This window comes from Lichenostomus cassidix, chromosome 1, assembly GCF_008360975.1.
Source record: "Lichenostomus cassidix isolate B80296 chromosome 1, HeHo_3.0, whole genome shotgun sequence".
Taxonomy (NCBI): domain Eukaryota; kingdom Metazoa; phylum Chordata; class Aves; order Passeriformes; family Meliphagidae; genus Lichenostomus; species Lichenostomus cassidix.
In genome coordinates this window covers 59774477-59798017 of record NC_139479.1, presented here as the reverse complement: position 1 = coordinate 59798017, position 23541 = coordinate 59774477, and the positions used below count along the sequence as shown (strand labels likewise).

General features: G+C 40.5%; 1 protein-coding gene across 9 annotated transcripts in view; it reads left to right on the top strand.

The window, feature by feature from the left end:
• The window catches only part of ENOX1 (ecto-NOX disulfide-thiol exchanger 1), a 365143-nt gene that overhangs the window by 211702 nt on the left and 129900 nt on the right, over nt 1-23541 (top strand). For 5 of the 9 annotated variants that reach the window (XM_085059363.1, XM_085059308.1, XM_085059312.1 and 2 more), the window contains 2 exons: nt 20218-20352; nt 21203-21340. In XM_085059363.1, the coding sequence (XP_084915489.1) occupies nt 20343-20352; nt 21203-21340 (148 nt within the window). In that variant the 5' untranslated portion in view covers nt 20218-20342. Of the gene's footprint in view, nt 1-4672; nt 4810-20217; nt 20366-21202; nt 21341-23541 lie in introns of those variants that run through there. The other 4 variants (XM_085059319.1, XM_085059338.1, XM_085059355.1 and 1 more) reach the window with 4 other exon arrangements.

The window sequence follows — 23541 nt, the reverse complement described above, 5'->3', positions numbered from 1 at the left end:
GCTATCAAACTATTAGCAACTCCTGCTAATCTTGTGTTCTTTCTTCTTCAAATCCAACAAAAGTCATCTACTGAACTCAACACTGAGTTGTTGAGTCCAAGATTTTTGGGAGGGAGATGCTGTTGATGTTTTTGTTTGTTTATTTAGGGTTTTTTGTTTTGTTTGGTTTTGGGGTCCTTTTTTGGTTTTATTGTTTTTGTTTAATTTTCCTTATTTAAAAAGCATATCATAAGAAATCTGAAGAGGTATAGATCATGTGCTCCAATGCAGAGTGTTCTCCTATTTTTATTAAGACCATCTTAAAAAACTGCTGATATTTTCAAAAATAGCAAATAATGTATTACACTGTTACCTTTGAAAACTTTGGGAGTTTAATTTATTTAAGAGCTGGTCATTTATATGTGACTGCAACTTGTCATAAATCTAACACTGTGCAGCTGATAAATAGTGGCAGGAATAGTGGTCAATCCAAGGTACGTGCAGTCAGAGCATCCTGGCCTGCATGTATCAACTTGTGTATAACCACATATGAAAGACCATCAAGACTGGACTTCTAAAATGCCTGAGACAGGACAGCTTTTGAAGCAAAAGCAGCAGCTGAAGTTTGTGAAAGCAACTATCTGAGTCACATATATTTATGCATATATTCATAGATATATTTATAAACTGTATTATATGTATTCATACCTGATACAGAAGTATGAATGGCAAAAGTGGTGTAGTTTCCTTCTGAAAAACTGCCTGCCATAACTGTTGAGCCCGCTTCCCTCACCTTTGTCCTCAGACTCACCAGGCACACTTGCAAATCTCAGCCCTGCACTAACTCATGCCAAAAGGAAAACTTGGCATAATTTCCTTCTTTGTAACTGGCATCCTTTCACTAACTTGCTTGACACAGATACAGTCCTGAGGAGTCCCTTAAAGGGATTTAGATCCCTCCCTACCATCATCATCCCTTGTGTTTTGTCCAGGTGCACACTCTGCAACTGTCTCAACAAAGTGGGTTCTTTTGTTTGTTATTTTTTTCTTCCCAGGACCCAAGTATTAACACTTCTGGTAGGAGGTGTGTAACAGAAATGTATTTGCCAAACGGTGCTGCCTCTTTTCATGGATATGGGAAAGCATTTTGTTGAAATGGGAAAACCAAATGAATAGAGGCCGCCAGTTCCACACGCCTCCTGTCTGCGAGCATCCCCACCCTGGGTACGTGGGCTGTGTTACTGACTCAGGGGAATGGCTTTAGAGGAGCCCTTTGTTGAAATGTTGGCAGCACATCACTGGACTTGCCGTTGTTGCAGATGGAGCAACTCGCCGAACAGATGGATTCTCAGTTTTCTGAAAGAAAGGGAAGGTACTTGATGTACCACGGTGGGAAAGTAGGGAGGGTATTCCAGGCAGATGGAAAGGCAGGAAAGAAGGCACGTTTTGTGTTTTTTTGGTGCACTTGGAGCCTAGCAATATCTTTCTGGCAAACTTGGGAAAGCATGAGCACAGCACTCTGTGAGAGGGCAAAGACTCTGTAACAGATGTGGAGGAAGTTATTTGCACAGAAGCCATGAAAATGAGGGCTGAGTCTAGGAAAAGCCAGAGTGTATAACTCGGTATTATGAGCTGGATGTGGGAAAGGGCTCCTGCCTGGGATCAGAGGTGCACTCTTTTATGGCACAGGACTAGTGCCAGAAGAGCATAACTGGAAGAGAGGGCTGATTAATATTTTAAGGTCTATTGTGTTGTGGAAGAGGCTAGAGATAAATGTTATCTGCCACTGTGAAGCCAGAAATCCCCATTTTCCTGCAGTGTGCACATTGGTTTTGTGATGGCACAGCTGGCACTGTGGCACTGCTCAGATACCCTGTTACTCCTTTTCTTGTGCCCTTCCTCCTCCCCTCCCCATCTTGGCATATGCCTCACTTCCATATTAATTGTTGATCAGCCCTGTGCAGCACTCAAGAGCCTGCAAATCTGACTTGAAATTATGTTACCTGATCCACGCTGCTAAAATCTTCATGTAATTGCCAAATGCAATGTGATAAGGAAATGGCATGAACTGAAAGAAGTGATCATATTTTGGTGCTATATGTTAACTCTCTCCAACTTTTCAGTCCCTTCACACACACCAGACTTAGCAGAAATATTCTTTATTGTAGTATCATTTAAAATTTAATAACAACAGTCTTCTATTTTTATTTTTATCCCTTAGATTAATTAGAAAATTTTATTACCTTAGAATGCAGGCATTAAAGCTGTTTAGCTACACTAAGGATGCCAAAAACCTTCGAAATCCAGATTTTCTTGGAAAACTAATGAGGTAAAGGGCAAAAATGTTATTTCCAAGTGTGATTCACTGCTGAAAGCAGCTATGCAAAATTATCACTTTCTTAAATAATGGCTTTGGCTTTTGTTCATACTCAGGGTTTTGTCTACAGCAACAGAGATGTTTAAAGTATTTTTCTGAAAAATAAAGTGACCTGGATTACGTACCCACTTTTGCATCAGTTGTGCTCCATTTTACAGGACTGAATTGTCAGGGAGGCTCTGAGATAAAATGAACAAGGAATCCCATCAATGAATTTTAGTATGAACATTTTTCAGTGTTGTGTCTGGATCTCTGCCAAGTTTCAGCCCTATAATAAATTAAGTCCAACCCACACAAAGTAAGTAGATTAAAAAAAATAAAAAATAGGGAAACAACTCAACAACTTCTACAAGGCAAAAACACTAGGCAATTTTTATGGGGAAACAAGTGGCCAAGAATAATTTATTGGAAAAGTAATTATCTAAAGAGAGAGTGGGCTCTTCTCTCTAATTGGACGTGATAACATTTTCCAGCCTTACTAAACACCATAGAAAATCATCATTTTGCTTCACCAACCTGGTTAGATTATAGAAAGTTAAGAAACTGCTTTCCTCTAGTTTTATTTCTCCTTACACCCAATACTGCAATTGAGCCCAGTTTCCTTTCTCAATGGCAAAATCTAATCTGGCTGCCACAGGACCTGTGACATTCATGGAGGTGATGAGCCAGGGTCTGCTTTCTGCATTGTATGTCTGGCTTATTTAATCTCTAGTCACCCTCGGATAATAAATATTTCATATGTTGGACAGGTGAAAGGTTTCATTCAGCTGCAGGTCTGCTTCCACGGCAACTGATTCTTGTCATTTGAACAGTTTAAATGTGTTGAAAACAAAGCTCGCTTTCTGTTTTTCTCCACTGTGGTTTTATGTGTAACGTATTATTTGTGTTCTCCTTCCTGTCCCTCCTACAAGCAGATACAGAAAAGCCGACAGCATTAACAAGTAATTCTAAACAATTTATAATCCAAACATATTCTCTCTTCCAGTCAAAATGGGATGAAAAATGCCATTTCATTTGACAAGCACAGAGTAAATATCTAGAGATATGAAATTGCCCAGGTTAGCATCTATAAATACTCTGTATGCAAAAAATGCATGCAGCCACAGTTCTGCTTTATGCTTTACAGGATGTTTCCCCATTACTACTGAGTGTTTCCCAGTACCATTGTCCACATATTCTACTAATAGAGTTGGGTTTGGTTTGGGGTTTTTTTGGGGGGAGGCAGTACCCTGTAACTTTCCTGTAAGAAAGGTTTCCTTCTCTAAGAAAAGCTGCTGGCAAAAAGCTGAAGAGAAATGTCTGCAACCACATCTGATTTCTGCCAATGTTTGTGCTTGTGACAGATCTTCTGGAACATCTCTGCTTCATCCTCTACATCTTGCAGTGGAATGAGCTCTTTGGAAGCATAGCTTAGCTCATTCTTCTCTGCACATTTCCAAGCGTAGTGGGCAGCTTCTGTCCCTCTTCCTCTCAAGCCATCCCCACATCTGCACTCTAACTCTGTGCTCCGTGCCCAACTCTATGCATCTGTCTGCACACATGGCTGGTGGCTTCACAAAGCACTTCTCTTGCCTGCCTGCTGAGTCAATTGTGACTGGTTGCAGTGGTGAAATTTTGGTAGACAGGCTACAAGTGGAGGGATTTTCCTTTTACCATCTCCTATTGGGCTCAGACACATTTTTACTCGCATCTGACCATCTGTGTGGATGTTCCCTTGATGCAGTTGTGGCAGAATGGGGGCATTATTTCATAAGGCACACAGCTGTCTTAGGAAATAAGTTGGAGAACACATCCTAGGGTGTGATTGAAGACTTCTAAATGTGATGGAGAACCATGCATAGGTGACTTGCTTAATTTCCCTCTCCTCTCCTCTCCTACTTACTGTATAGCTTTCTGGCGATGCTGTATTTGGGAATTAGGAGGATGTTCTAGATTGGTTCAGAAAAACTGATGTGACATGATACACAACTAGTATTTTGGGTTTAGGGGGAGATGGCAAGCAGGTACAGCCTGTGATGGGTGTCTGTGTCTGTGCCTGGTAGCTCTGTGGCTGATCTCTCTATTAGAAACAATTAAACTATATCTGACCTTGCAGCCCTTTCCCTTCTGTTTTCAGGCATATAGATTTTAGCCAGCAGGTCTCTGGTTAACCCCTCCTCACTGTTGTTTATTTCCTGCCACTCCGCAGACACACCACTGAGCATTAAGTATGTGAACTCAGACGCTCCCTCTCTCCTGTACAGTCTTAATAGCAAACAGTCACGAGCTGGGCTTCTCCAGGCAGAATTTCTACCTAAGAAACATAGGTTTCAGGAGTGTGCCCTTTCTCTCACCCTTTTCAGATTGCATTAAAAGCATCCACTTCAAGAAACTACAACTGTGTTTATTCAAGCTTTGAATTTGGAAGTCGTGCCGGGATCCCTGCCACGGCACGCTTGAACCGTGAAACCCGGGTCAGTTCCATTTTTTGGTTTTCATGTACTGGCAGAGTGCTGCAGCTGTTTGAGCTACCAGGTCTCTGTGGAAGCAACACTTATTTTAACATGCAGAAAGCATCATATTTGATTTTATAACCTTACCTCTTGTTTTGGGTTTTGGGTTTTTTTGTACTACTGAACTAAAATGTCAGGGTGGCATGTAAGTGAACGTAGTGCGTTCAAAAAGAATCATGCTGACACGCTCAAAAACTAAATGCTCTCTTTTAAACAGGCAGGAACAGCTCTGATTTTCTTTCCTGCCCACAAGGCTATACTTGGACTTGAGAGGACAGCTGTGCTTAATCTGCCTTTTGCTCTGTCACTGTGACTGCTGGCTATTGCACTATATAATGCGATCTTGGGCTGTGGGATATGACCAGTTTCAATCAATGTTCACTGAGGTTGACTTTGTGACTCAAAGGCTACTGACTCAATAGCCCATTAGTTTTGTCAGTGAATCAACCCTTTCTCACTCTTCGAGTCTTCTATGGAGTTGAGGATTTTGTTTTTATTTCATATTGCTAGAGAGAAAGATGCTGGGTTGGCTATTGCACTGAATGCAACTCTTACGAGGTTTGCGTGAGGCATTTTCTGAAAAGGCTCTTTTTGGTAATAATTCTGCTGTAGATCTCAGACTCCAAATTTCACCCAAACAGAGTTTGCGTTTGGAACTTAATGTGCCTAGTCTTTCACTGCAAGGTGGATTTGCAGAGAGAAAATCAAAGGTAACAAAATTTGGTACCTGCAATGTTTGTTCCCTCCAAATCTATGTTGGAAAACTCTGTTTGAAGGCACAGGACTGTTTGTCTGCTTATTGGGAAAGCATCTGGAGACAGCAGGTCTTTGTGCAAGGAAATTCATTGGCGTTTGACTCTGGTGTGGTTCTGCCTTCCCTTTAATTCCTGTGCCCTGATCCCTAGTGATTGTATGCTTTGATCTTGCTAGAGAGCTCTTGGAATAAGTGCTCTTCTCAGTGAAAGTTACACTGCTGTCATTTTTTGTTAATGTTTCATACAATGGGTGAAGAACAATCTGGAATACACCCAAATATGGGCTTTTTATCAACATGAAGCCCACAGTTAGAGCCATTATCCTATTCAGTCACCAAATTAGAGTCTGGAGAGCAAATACCATGTCCAGCTCCACAATCTTCTCTGGTTCCTCTGTGGCATGTTCAGTTACTCTGCTTCTAAGTACACTTCCCTTTTTCCAACTTTTTTTCTTTGTATATTTTTTCCTTGTCTAATTATTTTAGATCAAGTCTGCAAGAGCTGAACATGATTAAGTAAGGGTAAAGCTCTGTGATTTTCCTGTGGCAGGAAAAGTTGTATGAAAAGATAAATATGTTTTTGGGTGTTTGTCTAAGACAATGGGGATATAAGTTCTAAGTGGCTGAAGATGTTGTAACTGCACCATTAATGTTTAATTACTATTGGCAGCCAAGAAGTGCCTTTCTGGATTAACCAGACTTAGCTTCTGGGATGTGCATAGGTGGCAGAAAGTGATAAAGCTAGTGAAACCGCACCTCTGGGAACATGTAATGGGATCTTTCCTGTGATATGCAAATTATGCTGCCAAGTTGCTGTATAAACAATTCATGGGAGATGTAGTGAGAGGTAGTTAAATAACTGGATCACATATCAAAGATAAAATCCATCACTGGGAATGGAAAAATGTGTTAAAAGAGTGGTTTTGCTTTAAGAAAATAAATAAATAATGAACAAAAAAAAAGTCTTTGCCCAAAGCATGTAGTTACTCTGAAGAATAAATAACAAATGATTTATCACAATTGTTGCAGTTCAGAGTAAACAAGCATTTAGGAAACCAGTGTGCACAGAGGTTGTGAAAACCAAGGCTTTTTCTACTAGTACAAGTAATCTAGCCAATTATGCCCTTTTTTTTCTTTTTTTTTTTTTTTTTGGTAACTGAGAAAAAAGATTACGTCACAAATGTTATTTTGTGTTATTTTGGTTACTTTTCAGGCAGAAGAAATGCATTGCTTCACTGGTTACTTTTCAGTGATAAAACCAATCCTGTCATTTCTATTCCAAGCATGAGCAAAGATCTCAGGCAGCCCAGCAGAATGTATTTCAGGGTCACATACAACCATAGATCAATGAGTGTGAGCAAACCATGTTGACACCAGCAGAAGCTGAGCTCATGCCTTCAGCCTGAGTTTCTAATTTTTGTATTTTACGCTGTATGAGGAAAGGATTCCAGCTAATAGCACTCCTCCAATAAATCAAAGATTACTCTTTCACAAATGGTACTGAAGGCCTCATTGATTCTCTGTCCAACTTCACTGTTCTTCCGCAGAGGTCAATTCCTGTAGCACTTGTCTTCCCTCAGCCTTTTCGCATATCTGCTTTGTATTTAGGATCTGATGTGGCTCAGTTGAAGCCTAGTGAGAATCCTCTGTTTCCCTCCTCAGTGGGAGCTGTATCATGTGCTAGAGTCCTCAGGGGCCAGCAGCAGAAAATTTAAGAAGGCAGCAGGGAATATTAGAGCATCATGAGGGAAGGGAAATACATTTGACCCGTGACTTTCTTTTGTTTTGCTGTGTGGTAGGAAGGATAGTCTAGATAGAATGGCACACTCACAATAAACAGATCCTGCATTCAACAAATGCATTGAATTCTGTTCTATGTTTAATCACCCACAGAAACTATGTCAGATGATCTTCCACCAGGAACAATATCTCCTAATTAACTGTAATTAAGGTATATTATAACTACAGGATATGAAACTAGATGGATCTGTCTCTTGACATTTCATATTTGGATTTTTTTTTCTGCTAAGTCTCTTAATATGCTTCAATTAATGATAACAGAGGCCAGGCCATTCTCAGTGATGGATCTGCATATGTGAATCTTAGTACCACTGAGATGAGATGAAGCATGAATCTTTCCATCATTAAACTCCCCTTAGAAACATGAATGAATTCCAATTAAACTGAATTTACTGACCCAAATGTTGATTATTAGGAAGCTAAGGGTCAAAGTTTGATTGTCTTATCCTGTAAAGTACAAAAACCTGTGCCAGACATGACAGGAAAGTCAAGTAGTTTGCATAGTCTTCAGAAATTCTGTAGCCATTCATAGCAGGTATGGCATCTCTTTTCATTCACTGAGAAATCATACAAAGCTGTTTTGTTCATGCCCTATTTGAACAAGCAAGTTTTTAATTTCAGTGCCCCACAAAGGTTTTAGCATCTAGAAAATTATTGCTTCTGTCTCTGGGCTGTGGCAGATATCAAGTCTTCACCAACTGATAAGCATTTGGAGAGCTAATCAGTAGTAAACCTTAGGTATAGTTTTTGGATAGATAGCTTAACAATTAAGACTTTTTAACTATTCTTGAATGAAAGGAAATTGCCAGCTTTTAAGAGAGAATTTCCTAGCTCAGGCATTTCTGGCCATGTAATTAAACTAAATACGCTGCTTCCTTGCCCCTAGCCACAGTTGTCCTGAAGAAGATTAACGACACAGAATTTCTACCCAGGCTGAAATCTTGTTTGCACCCTGAAATATGGATCCTGAAATAAAAGAACAATGTGCTACGACTCCATCTGGTGACTCCTCCCAAACTCAGTGATGTTTCACTGTGTGCCAATGATGCACTTTGCAAAGTCACCAACCCACAGGACTCAGGGAGCTCACTATTTCAAAGATGAGCATAGATGAAACCAGTTTTCTGCAGAGTTTACTGTGGCATGTAGATATTTGCCTGAAGTAATCTATTAGATGTCGTAAAGCATATGCAATCAGAAGATCTTGCATAAGACACTGGGGAAAACAAGATGAAAAGCCTGTTTCCCATGCTATTCCACTGAGCAGCTCTATTATGATCAGGACTTAATTTAAGTGATCTACTATATCTGTGATTGCACAATATAATCATGTTCCTGGGATTATTATTTCTTTCTGTCATTTATTTTTAGCTACCTCAGTTCTCTGCAACATCTTAAAGAAAATATTTCTTAGATTTATTTGAATTGTGTTCCCAAGCACAATTGTAATTCACCTTATCTGATTGAGAAATGGCATGATTACAAATTTTAGTTTTCTTTTAAGATACCAGTAAACACTTTTTTTTAAAGTCTCATATTTTGCTTGCATCTTATGTGCCCACACTCACTTGATCACATGCAGGAAATATTTTTGTACGTTGGTGCTATGCATGACTATGAAAGGAGCTGTAGATGGAACAAGATGAGATACAGGCTGTAATTTACACCTGACAGGGTGTGAATTTCATTGCAAGTGCTTTTAAAGGAAACTTTCTATTTTCTCCACATTCAGATAAACAGTGATTCCATAGGAAATTATGATAATCGATTTTTTGGGGGGTGTTGTTTGTTTGTTTGGTTTTGTTTTTGTTTTTTCTACTCTGCTTTAGTTTTGATTTTTAGGGGGGAAAATATTTTTTAACCTAATGCAGTCCTGTGTTATCTATAGGTCCAGTTCATGGTCCTGTGATGCTGGACATACCCTGTAAGCAGAGAACAGCCGGACTAGGCAAGATTAATAAAGTCTGGGATAAAGAAAGTATAATTGCACCATTTCATGGGTGGGGGATCAAGGTGTAGACAGTTTAAATTACTTGCCAAGGGTGTGTTGCAGAGCTATATGAGGAACAGAAACCTCCTGGATCCCTGTCAAGTTTTTTTTCATTTTTAGAGAACTGAAGACCCCTTATTTGTTTTGGCTGAATTGCAATGTGGATAGTTTGGAAGACATTTGGAGGCAGAAGGGCTCTATTAAGTCTTTCGTACTGAAAGAAATATTAGTGGGCAATTAAAAGAATAACAAATGGGACCCATTCAAAATGCTCCACTTGCTGTTGGTCTGAGCTTCAGGCAAGAAAGTACATAGAGGTCATTTAACCTGACCACTTATATATCAGAGGCCGCTAGTGTCACTCGGGCACTCCTAAATTAAACCATATATTTTAGACAGAAATATAGTGGTCTCACAAAGCATTTTCCATGCAGGCCATAAATTCAAAGGACAGGGCTTTGTCCTCTACGTGTATCTGCTTTGCACTTCCTGTAGTATCACCTGGATAAACAAGGGCAGTTCATACTCCTGTCAGTTTAATCTCTTGCATCATCACCATTATTTTGATTAATTTGATACCTAGGAGCTTTAAAGAACAAAGAAACCATTAACAGCATGAGCGGAGATGGTGCCAAAGAGGCCTGGACACTGACCCTGGCGCCCATTCTGCTCCTGTGTGCCAGAAGGGCTCTGTGCTGCTGTAGGGAGGGTTTGAGTGGTGGCCACCAAGGTACACTGGGGAAGCTGATGGAAACTGCTGAGCCCCAGAGCTCTCCACAGGGGCCATGTCCTCTGCACCTTCTAGGGGTGAAGTCCAGATTGAGTCCAAGAGAGCATGGCACATAAATTTCCTGGATGACAATATAAACAAACAAGTCAAAAGCCGTCAGATACCATATTCATAGCTACAGGCCAAATGCTTTATTCATAGTGTTGCAGTGAAAGTATTAACATTGCATTTGTTTAAAAAGTAACTAGGAGGCCATTTGTGATCCTTATAATACACATGTGAAGCACTGCTCTGCTGGTTTATACTGGTTGTGTTCTGCTTTATATTTTCCAGAGGGTCAATTTGCAAGGATCTTCACTGCTATTTATGAATATAAGTAACTAATTTACCAAAGTTTCACAGAGTGGCTTCATGGCTTCCGCTTCATGGTTAAAGGTTCTGCAAATCTTTTGGTATGGTTGACTTTGGGTTGTTTCTGATTTTATCTTGAAGACTAGAAATACTGTATTAAAGAAAAGCAAATACATTATTCTTGTTATTGCCCTTGTTATTAGAAAATATTTATATAGTGCAGTACATTGACGTTGTACTTTACCAACATAGATAAAGGCAAATTCTCTGCCCTGAAGAGCTTATAATTCAAATAAGAAAAGACAAACAAATATACAACGCTTCAGAAAATGGTGGGTGAGAGGATTGTTAACTACATGAAAGAGGTGGAGGGGCTGCACGAAGAGAGAGGAGAATGCTATGATCATCAATATTCCTAGCCTTACAACACAGTGGCACCTTAAAAGCCTCAAATGTGATGAAAGCCTGGCTGCCCAAGGTGCAGTGCAGAAGCCTGCCAAGGGGGTGGCCTTGTCTCTGTAGCTCAGAGCAGTGCTGCCTTGCTGACATCCCTGCCTGGGGGGCTCCTGGCTAAAGCCAGCATCAGTCCAATTACAGCACAAGGAACACCACATTTCCAGTAGGTTTTACCCCTGCTTGAGGGAAAATCCACGTGATTTCCTGCCCAGAAGAATTATAACTGAAACTGAAGAAGAGAAGTGAACATACGAGAAGGTGTTTCAGGGAAAAGGGAGGGCAAGGATTGTTTTCTAGGTAAGGTACTGCAGGATCACCGGGAGGGAAGGAGGGCTTTTAACATCCTTATATTCACCATGATCTGCAACTCAAGCCTCCTCTGTACTGACCTCCTGGCAGCTAGTTACAAGGCAGAAGCATTGAAATAATTTTTGTTGCCTGATCATAGCCGATGTACACATAGTAGCTGCTGTTCTCCTGAGCTGACCTCATTTTAACTGTGGGATTGCTTCTCCCTCAGTGCCCACAGAGTATGTGATAATCTTAAATTTATGTAACTTGCTAGTGATCCCATAAACAACTGTTTAGAAAACAGGCAAAATTCCTGGCTCTGCTTAGCAACCTAATTCAACCTCTGAGGAAAGCTACTGGGTATGCAGGAGCACAAAGATGCTGGAAGCTCTGCTCCATCCTGGGAGGTGGGAAACATTCATTGTTTCCCTCATTTACCTACAGCAAACAGCCTCGGAAATCAGAAAGGACAGAGGAAAGCTCCCTGTAGCTGACTTCACTTCTAATTCAAAATCAGATGCTGCCCCCAAATACGGCATGAATGATGAAGAAAGCCAGCAGCAGCCTTGGCAAGGCTGGTGGGCAGAAACAGGGGACTGTGGTACCCAAGGTGTGTGTGATTTACACTGATCTTTAAAATGGGAATAGTAAGGTGCAAGGAAGTTAAATGTCTAGTAAAGAAATGGGGCTGAGGAGATGGGATTTATCATTTGGAAGTAGGAAGAAAAGGTCCAGGATGAATTTTCTCTCCAGAGAAAAGGCAGATGTAGGGCATCAGAGTTGTTGGAAATGTGTTAGAGTGGGCAGCTCCCGCTGTCAAACAGTAATAGTTATATGTTCGCATATTCACTGGGGATGGGCAGAAAAATAATCAGAAAGACAACCATCTCTTTCTAATAATTTGTATGTATCTATATCTGGAGACATTCTCATGAGTTAGTGCAGACTGAGTCGTGTTTTCTGTTCTCTTGCAGCTCCCTGTGCCAGAGCTATCAGGCAAAGGACAGGAATGGGAGCCAAGTCCCTCAGGACTGAGTGTCTTGCTGGGATTCATATGGCATGCAGGTAGCAGAGTGACAATTGAGCTCCCAAGGCACAGTTTGCTCAGCCCAGCTCATCTCATCCCATGGGTGTCTGACAAAACAGATGTTCATATCCAAAACTGCAGTGTAGACTTCCAGCCAGGGGAGTGAGATGTTCATCTCCAAGGTGAGCTTCACTGCCTGGCAAGGAAGGTGTCAGAAGCAGCCTGGCAGAGGTATCTGCTTCTCCCCACTGGCAATAACAGCAGGAAGATTCAAGCATAGGTGTCTGCATTGGCAGAAATTAGGTGAGGTGAATCCCTTCTTTCCCTAATACAACAGCACAGTGTAACAAACAATAATGTCTGGGCTGTGAAGAGATATTTGGGTGAGAAAATGGCCCATGGCAGATTAAGGCAAGAAATGTGCCTACGTTGTAGGGGAAGTGTGGAGTCAATGGATGGAAACAAAATAATGCAAAGAAAAGCAAGAAAGACTATTATGAGGTAAATGGAGAGCAGGAGTTATACTAAGAGGGATGGAAGGATTGCAAGATGAATGAGCCCATGGAGCACACTGGCAATTTAGAGCTTGTAGCTGGAGAAAATATCCTGAGTGTGATGTGCTAAAAGGGGATGGCAGCTTTCAGAGTGAGGACACATGTAAGCTGATAGAAGAGATAGTGAGTTTTTCTCTTAAGCAAAATTTATCACCAGAAACCTTGAATTAAAACAAACAAAACAAGCCTAAATCTATTTTCCAGATTTTCACTTAACAGCCGTCACTGAGAGAATACTTGATGGCATTGCATAAAATTTTGATCAATATGACTTTAGATTGCTTTAGTATTCTGCAAAAAGTGCTCTGCAGATCACCTTTGCATTTAACCGAGGCACTTAGATGTCACCTCTTGCCACAGTTTGACCCAGTGATAAAAGTGTATTTTAAAAATGTGAAAATAGTTTGATTGACAGGTTAGGGGTTTTTTTCCCCCATGAATCTCTGCCTGAAAAGACAGGCTGCCTTAACTCCAGGAGTTCAATTATACAGACTTTGAAGGAGAAGAAAAATGATAATGAATGCATTTTAGAAACTTCTAAAAGTTACTTAAAATAGACTTTCCATACATAATGTTGCCATGTGAAACTCAGCTGTATCCTGGTCTTCTGGGAGTAGGAGACAGCAGTCTGTGTTCATGTGGAAATTCAATAGCGAGGTACCCCTGCCTCTGATGGTCTGTATGATTTAGTCCCTGGGGCTCTGCCACAGGCAGGGCCTACCCGTCAAGCTGTTCATTTTTTCAGGAGGTGACATGGGAGTGATTTCACTTTAGGTTAGCCAGGAAGCTAAAATACTCTTTCTGGAAGTGTGTCCCAGCTTGCTTTGGTCTTTTTTTTTTCTTCTTTTGTCTTTGTTTTTCTTTAAAAAACTCAACCAAACAACCCTTTGTATTTTAGCTACTTGATGTAGGTCTAGTAAACATGAAGTAAGGACATTGTGTATGGTACAGTGAGAGATGATATTTGTTAAGTGTGGTGCTTTTATATAGGTATTCTTTCAAGCGCAGAAAGATGAGAAATAGCATGTACAGCCCATATATAAGGATTGGCCCAGGTATTTATGGCAATAAGAAGGTATTCCAGCATGTCTTGTTTCAGTATTCAGCCTTTCAATGAAGTTGCTGAAGTGTGTTTGTTCAAATTCTGCTTTGGATGCTTCCTCCTTTGTCTGAAATGAAGTGGTGTGAGATGTCATATTTCTAAAGTGGTCACTGGCCTTTAGCAGAAAGTAGTGTGAAAAAAGGCTTGCTATTAAAATAGTGCTGTAAATAATTAAAACATTTCACAATATTTTGTTGTTGTTAAACATAAATGAAGTTAAAATGCAGCATTTAAAGAAAGGATTGTCCTAATTTAGTCGTTAAGTCACTGTTCTTTTAAATGGGAAGCAAGTGAGTCACAATTGCAAGCCATCTTGGCAGGGTGAAAAACAGATGCAATCGTCAATTCACAACAGTGTTTTGTGTTCAAGGAATAATCAGACCAGTTTTTATCAAGGCTGCACTGCATTGCTAGCCAGCAACATGACTTTTTTTTTTCCTGTTCCAGATGATTTTGGAACTGTATATGCTTTTTCAGTAAGTAAGCTGGACTTCTATAATGCTTTGCTTAATGTGCCTCCAGATTCTGTTATTTATAGATTTCATCATAATCAGACTGCAGCTGCTAAAATATATGCAGAACAAAAAGCACATTTGTAACCTGTTAAGACTTTGCTCTGAGATGCCAGTGAAGTCTGAGATTTACCATGAAATATTACCGAGTGACCTTTCGAGGAGCATCGCAAGAGAATACCTGTTTATCTTGGAGACCTTTGTTTTATTTTTCTTTCTCCGTTGAAATCTCTCAGTGCTCTGCTTTCCAAGGGAAGTCTGGCCTTTGTGTGTACCATGTGTTATCTTCAAGAAGTGCTGGGACTGAGGATTTAAGTAATGCAGTGTCTCAAATGAGCAGTTCTTCCAGAAAATATGTTTTGATCAAATTTCCTTTGTTGAATATAGAGGGAAACTGTAAATATATTGTGATTTTCCTCTAAGTTGTCTTAGTCCTATCATTATGGACATGATTTACTCATTAACTGTTTTTCAGTGAAAATTGGTGGAAAGGATCCCTTACAGTTATGGAAAAATCTACATATTCAGTGTACATAGTTAAAAGTGAAAGCTCTTAATGCAGCAGCACATATTTTATGAGTTTATAAGATGACAATGGGGGTTTTTAGTGGCATAATATAGAATGAACAAAGGTGTTCTTAATCATTCATAAGACAAAAATTTGGAAAGGTTGTGTGAGTGAACACTTAACCAGAGCTCCCATTTAGGCTCTAAGGGATCTTATCTTCCCTAGCTTGTGCCTAATGGAGTTGTTTTCTTAAGAAAAGTGCTAGTTCCTGAAGAATTAATCTTTGCTTTCAAGGGCCTCCTGTAAGAGGGAGATGTGGCAGAAAAATCCATGTAAGCAGGGTGACTCTGGAGATGCTGGAAAGCAACTGGCTTCTCCAGTAGAGCTGCAGGGAGATGAAGCATACAGTTGATGCCTAAGTTAGGGTCCCCTCCAAAAATAAACTGCTCTCTTCCAAAAATGCTCTGGTACCTCATGTAGTTTTTTACTTGCTGTAGTAAATGCCTTTTGGCAAATTGTTGCAACAAATGTGTGTTTTCCTTAATTTGGAATTTCTGAATTTAGGTGAGGTTTTCTAGGTGTTACCATACCACTAACCATGCAAAAATATGAGACAATGCCTATTCTTTTAACACTGCATATGCAATATTATTAAAAATATTATATTCCATCTTCAGAATCACATTGGAGATGCTCTTTTTTTCATGTGCCCCACGTCGGATGCTATGGCACAAAAATAAAATTTTCGTTGTTGCCTCTCCCATCTTTCTTCTTCATCATAAGATGGTTCAAAAGAAATGGATAGTGACTTAGAGCATATCCCTGTCTAGCTTTTCTTTCTGTTTCTCCCTTCTTTACTGGGAATCCTGCATGCAGCTGGAGAAACAAAAACACTGGGAAGAACCAGTACAAAACACTTGATATATTTTAGAAGACAGCTGGAGCTAGCCTGATGAATGACCTGTACTTTGGCAGGTCAGGTGGAGTGTGACCAACCTAATGACCACTGTCCTATGAATCACAGTGAGCAGTAGCAAACACTTTGAAATTGCCATTCTTTTAAGAACTGGAAAACGCACCTAGATTTAACAGTTCACAAGATTCTACATTGCTCCTTTCCATCTGTGTTTCCTCAAGAATCAGCACCAACAGCATTTAATGACTTGAACTCCCAGGTTTCAAAAGGTGGATGGCAGCAGTCTTTTCCTGGAAGGATTTAGTGGTCACAAAAATTAGACAAAGAGGTGAAATGACTGAAGGTCACTCAGCAGGTCAGTGTCAGAGTTGGGCAGAGAACCTCCTCCTTGCATCCCAGGGCTGGCTGCTGACCTGGCCCTCCACAGAGCCTCGTTACAGTGGTGCATTTAATCAGCTTTGCTCTGTGTTGTAACTCATTGTCTGTGGTGTTATGGATATCTAAAGGGTAGGATTTTTAACTTCACAATCTGCTGTTATTGAATTAGTTTTATGTTGTGTTAATTTCTTTGTCTCATGGCATTCATTGCCTGTGATAATTGATGCACAATATATAACTGACTTCTGTATTCATTTGGGTAACTGCATTTAATTGCCTGGTATAAAATATGTGCACTAAGTACAATCTGCTATGACTGCTATGACTGAGAAGTGCTCATTGATATGGGCTTGAAGGTGCTTTATCTTCCTGACAACCTGTCTGAGGGAAGTCTAAATGTCTCGCAATTCACCATCCAAGGACTGGTACTTGCATCATGTCTGCAAAAAGAGAGACCACCAAAAAAAGTATGACATGAAATTGCTTTGCTTTGGCGCTAGAATTTTGTTAAGCAGAAGTTCTCAAATCAGGAAGTTTGTATTAATGTTCCTGCCTCTCCCAAACATCAAGGAATAGCAGGACACAGAATATTTTTGCATTTTCTCCTATAAATCAGGATTATGGCTTTATTTGCTTCTGAAGGTACTCCCCTGGAGTAGAGCTACCCCCATGCACAAGTGTTTATAAAACCAGATTTCTTTTACATATATCTTCAGGTCATTAATGCCCGGAGGAGTATTAGTGAATTGTAAATCAGGAATGCTCTCTAAAGGTGTGATGTCAGTGAAATGGTGTTGGTTAATGTCTGCTCAGGTTACACAAGATCCCTGCATAAGCTTACACTTTCTTCCTTGCTTAACCAGTAGCAAAGTGATTCAATTTATTATTAAGAAAGCAAGACTCTTTGCTAGTAGATGTATTTCTCATCAAACTTAGCATCTTGCTTTTTGTATGACTTAGGCAGTGGGTTTGTTTGTTTTCCTTGCTTGTTTTGTTTCCAGTGTCATGAAGTATGTAATAGTGCAGTGTCTGAGCTATACAAAGAAATACTGAAATTGGTCGAAAGCTGATCTTATTTTAAGCATTAATGAAACCTTTGCTATCCAAATTTTCAGAAGTTTTTAAACAAAAGCTAAAGTTTGAGTCTAAATCAGGTGTGAAATGCCTGTGAGACTATTTTAGCCATATTATGTTGCTCTGTGTTAATGTAACCACTGAGTTGTCACTAGAAGGGATGTTCACAATTAGTATTTTTCTTTTTAAAAGAGCTAGTTTCTACAATCTGTGTCCTTCAGGATGGAGCATTAGTTCTGCCTACAGCTTACTGCAAATTATTCAGTGTTCATAGGTTCGTTTATGCTTGTTATTCAGCTCTCTTCCACTGACAAAATAGCCTGCAGCAGTTCTTGGTTAGATAGAACTAGTTCCACTTTAGGCTCCTCACGTTCTCTTTTATGGCTTTTCCCCTGGTTCACCCTGCACTGCATCCAGGTACTTCTGATGAAACAGTATACTTGATGGTCAGAGAGAAAGCAAAGCTGCCCAGAGCCAGGGTGGGCTACAAGAGTGTGTTTGAAGCAAAGACTTCCACGGCATATCGGGCAGATCTGGTGGTATAGTATGACACAAGTTTCACCAGTTTAACCCACTGATTCTGCTTTCTTTCATAGTCATGCTGTTATGTTCTTCTTACTCTGTGTGGAGACAAATACTTGTCAACAATTCATGGAAGTATACAAAAATTTGAAATTTGTGAACAATATGTCAGAAGACAAACAACAAAAAGTCATTCCCAGTAGGCTGAGGTGCATTGGCCTCGCCCGGTGTCTGGGTATTTTTGGCAGAATGCTGTATTTTTGGGAGAACTGATGCAACTGCAATGTGGGTTTGAGCAGAAGAAAGTGTAGCATTCAGCAGCTGACCTGGTTATGTCCCCTGGTACCCACTTCACCAAGTAGTAAAATGTGGGCAAGGAGGATGGCAGAGAGAGTTCAACACCCATTTTGTACCTCTTATCCCAGCAATCTGTGCCTATCTGAGATGCCTTTGCCCCAAAACCATGGGGCAGTACATCCTTCCCCCCATTCCTCACCATCACCATTAGTTATGGTGATGCATTAGGGGGACAAGCAAGGTATGAAAAGTCATTTCATCACTGTTGGTTTTTAAGTGTTCCTTTCTTCATCAAGGCAACAAGGCTGCTGCTTAGGGGAAGAAGTGAACCACTCTCATCTTGGCTATTCAGCACATATTTGTGAATCGGGATTGATTTGGAAATGATTCATAAAGAGCAAGTGGGGCTGTACTGTGTGAGAAATAACTTATTTACAAGGAATAATTCAGCCAGCCCTAACCTTGAAATAGATGTTTGTGGTCAGAAGTTTATAGCCTCAGTGGAAAAGGCTAAGTACAACTTTAAGGACCTGTACTGGACAGACCCAGTTTTTAAAAACTTGACATAAATCTTGGATGCCTTGTATTATGTTAGTCACATTCCCTGCAGAGGACTTCCATTCAATGTTTGTTTGGTGTTTATAGATGTTATTTAAAAGCCAATTTTATGATAAAAATATTTTATGTTATGTATAATGAATACTGGAGATCAAATAAGAATTGGAATTGCAAATTCAAATATTAAGGGTTGATAAATATTGACTTTTAAGTAGACCCACTGTAGATTTGAACAAAATGCTTTTTAGCCTAGTATGGTGGTTATTTGTAAATTACAACATGCAAAAAAATGTAGCACATTGTCTGAGCCCTACTCTTTCTTCACTTTTACAGCCATTGATTTGGTCATGTTCCTATGAAATGATCTGTACAGTGTCATGGAACTAAAACATAAAACTTTCTGGCTTGTACTTTTTGCGCATGAAATGAAAAAAAGAAAAGTGTGGGAGGTACTAAGCTAAAATATAGTGTAATTATGTTAATTGTGTCTTTTCTAAAGATGAATCCTTAGGGTTTGCATGTTGGAAACCTCTTAATTAAGGTCTTTCAAGTAGTTTTTTAAAGTCAGCACAGCTATTCTTGGGCTGAACAAGTCACTGAAATTGACCTGCACAGCACTAATGACCTCCCTGAACACTCCTAAGCCTCTGGTCAGTTGCTGGCCCCTGGTACCCAACACTCTGGATCAGACCCCTTAGGCTACTGGACAGACAAAAAAAGTGACGTGGCCCCCCTTCACCCACAGTCCCATGTGCACAAAGACTCACATGGGCATGTGTATGTGATCATCGTCACCCAGCATTTTCTGCCCCTGCTGTAAGTGCTGGGAGCTCAGACTTTGCTCACACCTCTTGCCTGTCACCTGTTCAGCTGCCTCTCCAATGAGCTATGTGCTAACATGGTGAGCTTCCCAAACAGTAACAGCTACAGCAAGAAGTTGCCCTTATGTAAAATTCATGGTCTGACAGACACCTGATGAGAGCAATGTGTTTTAACTAGAAACAGATACTGCGCTTTTGCTTTGAGCTAGCCAACCTTTGTGAGCCAAGGGTGCAGTTTTAGTTAAGGAGCAGGCATCATCCTCAGCTTTGTTAAATTTTCTTTTCCATATCCCTGCAGGCTCCGTTCTGTAAGTCATTGCACAGTATTTTCTTTTCCCTTTCCATCTCAGAGCAGACAACTATTTCCTTGAAACTTGCAACATCAGTTAATTGTTAACAGTTTAAAAAAAAAAAAATCACATTCATCCCTTAATATGTTCTTTCAGCTGATGCCTTCGTGCCGAGGAGGCTGTGCAGCTCCTGATAAGACCTAATTTGTGAAGGGCTTTTCAGCAGTCTGACAGGTTCATACACAGTACTGTTTGTTCAGCAGGGACGGAGGAGAGTTTGCTGGGATGCCTTTACAGAGGCTGTGCAATGTGTGCAGAGGCTGGGGCTGGTGATCCAGGGGGAGTGGGCAGGAGCTTCCAGTGCCTTCAAAAGTGATCGGTCCATTGCTGCATTCTGACTGTGGCACTTGTGGTTGATTTCCAGCTTTTCTCTTTCAGAGCCTAATGAGCTGTGTGTGGGTCCTGTGCTTGGTGATATCCCATCTCAAGATGCTGCTAATACAGTAGCTAATTCTTCCTAGCTGAAGAAGTCTCACAGAAGAAAAAGGATCTGGGGAAAAGCAATGGCTGCCGGTAAATATCTCAGGTCTGCAAAGGCCGTAAGAAAATAGCTGGAAAGAGCTGATTTCAGGTGTGACTGGGGAGGGGAGAAGAAAAAATGTGTGATCACATCTTGTGTCTGGTGTTTCAGTATCAGAAAGGTACTATCCCTTAAATACCTGACCCACTCTTCCTTCCCCATCGAAGGAAGATCCATAACTGGGCTCAGTCTATTTTGACCATATTCATGATATTTCTCTTTTGATTTTAGAGCAAAACTTGGTATTTCCTATAGTGAATAGATTTTTTTAAATCTCTTTTTAGTTAGGGGATAATGTATTCTTAAATCTTTTACAAAACAAAAAAATTCACCTTATGGAAAACAGGTCTTTCCCTGGGGTGTGGTTTGGTTCTCACAGGTTTTAGTCAAGTTCCCCAGCTATTTATGTATCATTAAGTTATATCAGAGTGTTGCAGGGCAATTCATTGAGGTTGGGAGAGGCCTAGGAGGTCTCCAATCCAACCTCCCGTTTAAAGCAGGGCCAGAGATAGGGTCAGAGCAGCTGTTCAGGGCTTTATCAAGTTGAGTCTTGAAAGGTGCCAGGGATGGTGACTGCACAGCCTGTTCCACTGCTTGACTGTCCTAATGGTGGAAAAGTTTTCTTTCTTTCTTGTTTCATTTTATGTCTGTTGAATGTTTGCAATGTCTTTATGCCCTGTTATACAATACCAAGAACTATTACCAGTCAGCTAAAGGTGAATCATAATTAAAAAATAAACCCAAAATAAACAGTGGTTATGATACCTCATTTTCACTGAAGGTTTTGGTTTAAAATTGTGGTGCATTGACCTTTCTACTTACAGCTTGTTTATTTTCTTGCAGCAGCTGATGGTTTGGGAAGTATAGCTATAGATACCACACAGCTTAACATGTCAGTCACTGATCCCACGGCTTGGGCTACAGCTATGAATAATCTGGGGATGGTTCCAGTAGGACTAGCAGGACAACAGCTTGTGACAGGTAAGATTTTTCTTTTTTTAAAGAGATCTCTTGCACTGGTCATGAATTCTTTGTGTCCTTTTAAAAATATATGGGATGTTTTCTGAGGATATTATATTTTTATGTTCTGAAAACATCACCTGTGATTAATATTGCATACTGTGTATTAGTCTCTTCTTGTAGTGGGTATATAATCCATACTATATTTTAACCTTGTGAAAAACTAAAACTCTTGGGGGAAATTGAACAGCTAAACCATCAATCCTTATGCTGGGTCAAGACCGGGATTTAAGTCGTGTGAGAGGAACATTTGTTTTTGTTTTTCTGTTCAAGCAGGATGTCTTGAGGTTCTGCCAAGGAATACCCTGGGCTGAGAACTCTTGACTGGAGATTTTGGAGTTGTGTTAATTGGGCAGAAAATCATGAAACCTGTCCAATTCATATGCTCAGTTGATATTAGTGAAATGAAGCTTTCCAGTCAGGTGTGTGCTTATTTACTTTCTGACTGGCTCCATAAATAGAATGTCAAGAGATTGTTCTTGCTAGACTTTGCCATTTTACTTCCCAGTCATAGTTTGGGACAGCGTTGCAAGGGGTCACTTATTCTAACACCCACAAAAACAGTATTTTGAAATCAGCAATATTTTACAGACAAGGCTGGACATAGCAGACTTCGTTGTTGACGGTAGAAGCCAAATTAGTTGGAATTGTTAAAACTTCTTTGGTCCTGTGATGTAGAGAAGAATTATTTATATATGGGTGGGTGTCCTGTAGACACAAGCCACATGCTAGGCATATGACAGATTCCCTCTAGAAGCCACACTGCCACTTCAGCTTAAGAAGAGCTGTGTAATATCTGTATCAGAGCAGCATCCTGTCACGTCTGCACCTCTCCATGCAGACATGAATGCAGTGAGCCAGGTCATGATGTAAATCACTCTGCTTGCCTCACCAGGGATGCATGATGCTTAATTTTGGCCAAATATGCACGCTCCTGACACTGGGAATGGAGCAGAGCTGTGCCAGTTCACAGCTGACAGCCTGGCTCTGAATTACCTGTTTTACGGGCTGGTAAACTAAGCTGCAAGAAAGCTGATTTATAATGAATCAGTCTCAAGCAGAGAGCTGAGCTAGTGAAGGCTGTGAACTGATTGGTGATCTCTGGCTTCAACCCCATGCTCCTGATTAAAAGAAACAAGCAAAGCCATCCGCTCCTTGGGATCCAATTCTCTTCAATGCTTCTGTCAACGACCTGTATGTAGGAGCTGAGTCCACACCAAGTTTACTGATGACACTAAATAAAGAAAAGCTGTTGATTCTCCTGAGAGTAGGTTGGCCTAATAGGAAGTTTGGATAGAATACAGGGCTGGACAATCACCAACTGTATGATGTTTAATCAGGACAAATGCCAGATTCTGCACCTGGGACCATGTAATCCTGGATGTATGAGTGGACTGGGAGAGAATAGGCTGGAAAGTAGCCCTGCTGAAAAGAATCTGGTGGGTTTTGTTGATGGGAAGCTCCATATCAGTTAACAATGCATCCTGGTGGCCAAACGGGCCAACCTGGCTTGCTTTAGGCACAGTGTAACTAACCAGCCAAAAGATGTGTTTATCCCCCTATACTTAGCTTTGGTGCAGCCTCACCGTGAGTGCTGTGTGTAGTAAGAGTGATATGAAAAATATGAGAGTGTGTTCAAGGGAAGGCAACACAGATGATGAAAGGGACTAGAGGGAAAGGCTTGTGAGGAACAGCTGTGGATATTAGGTTTTTTCAGCTTGGAGAAGAGGAGGCTGAGGAGTTGCTGTCTACAACTTCCTTATGAAGGTGAGTGCAGAGGGTGGTGCTGATCTCTTCTCTTTGGTGTCCCGTGACAGGATGTGAGGGAATAACTTAAAGCTGCATCAGGGGATGTTCAGATTTGCTATTAGGAGAAAGGTCTTCTCTGTGAGTGTGGTCAAGCACTGGAACAAGCTATTCAGGGAAGTGGTCATAGCCTGTTGTTCAAGAAGTGTTTGGTTAACACTCTTCGATACTTGTTTTAACTTTTCATTTGTACCATGTGGAGTTAGGAGCTGGACTTGATGATCATTGTGAATCCCTTCCAACTCTGAACATTTAATGATTCTATGTGCTGATGGGGAAGTAACTTCTTCAATTATCCAGTGGGGATTTGCCTGCAGGTGTTGTGTTCAACTTCAACACGATTATCTCCAACCTGA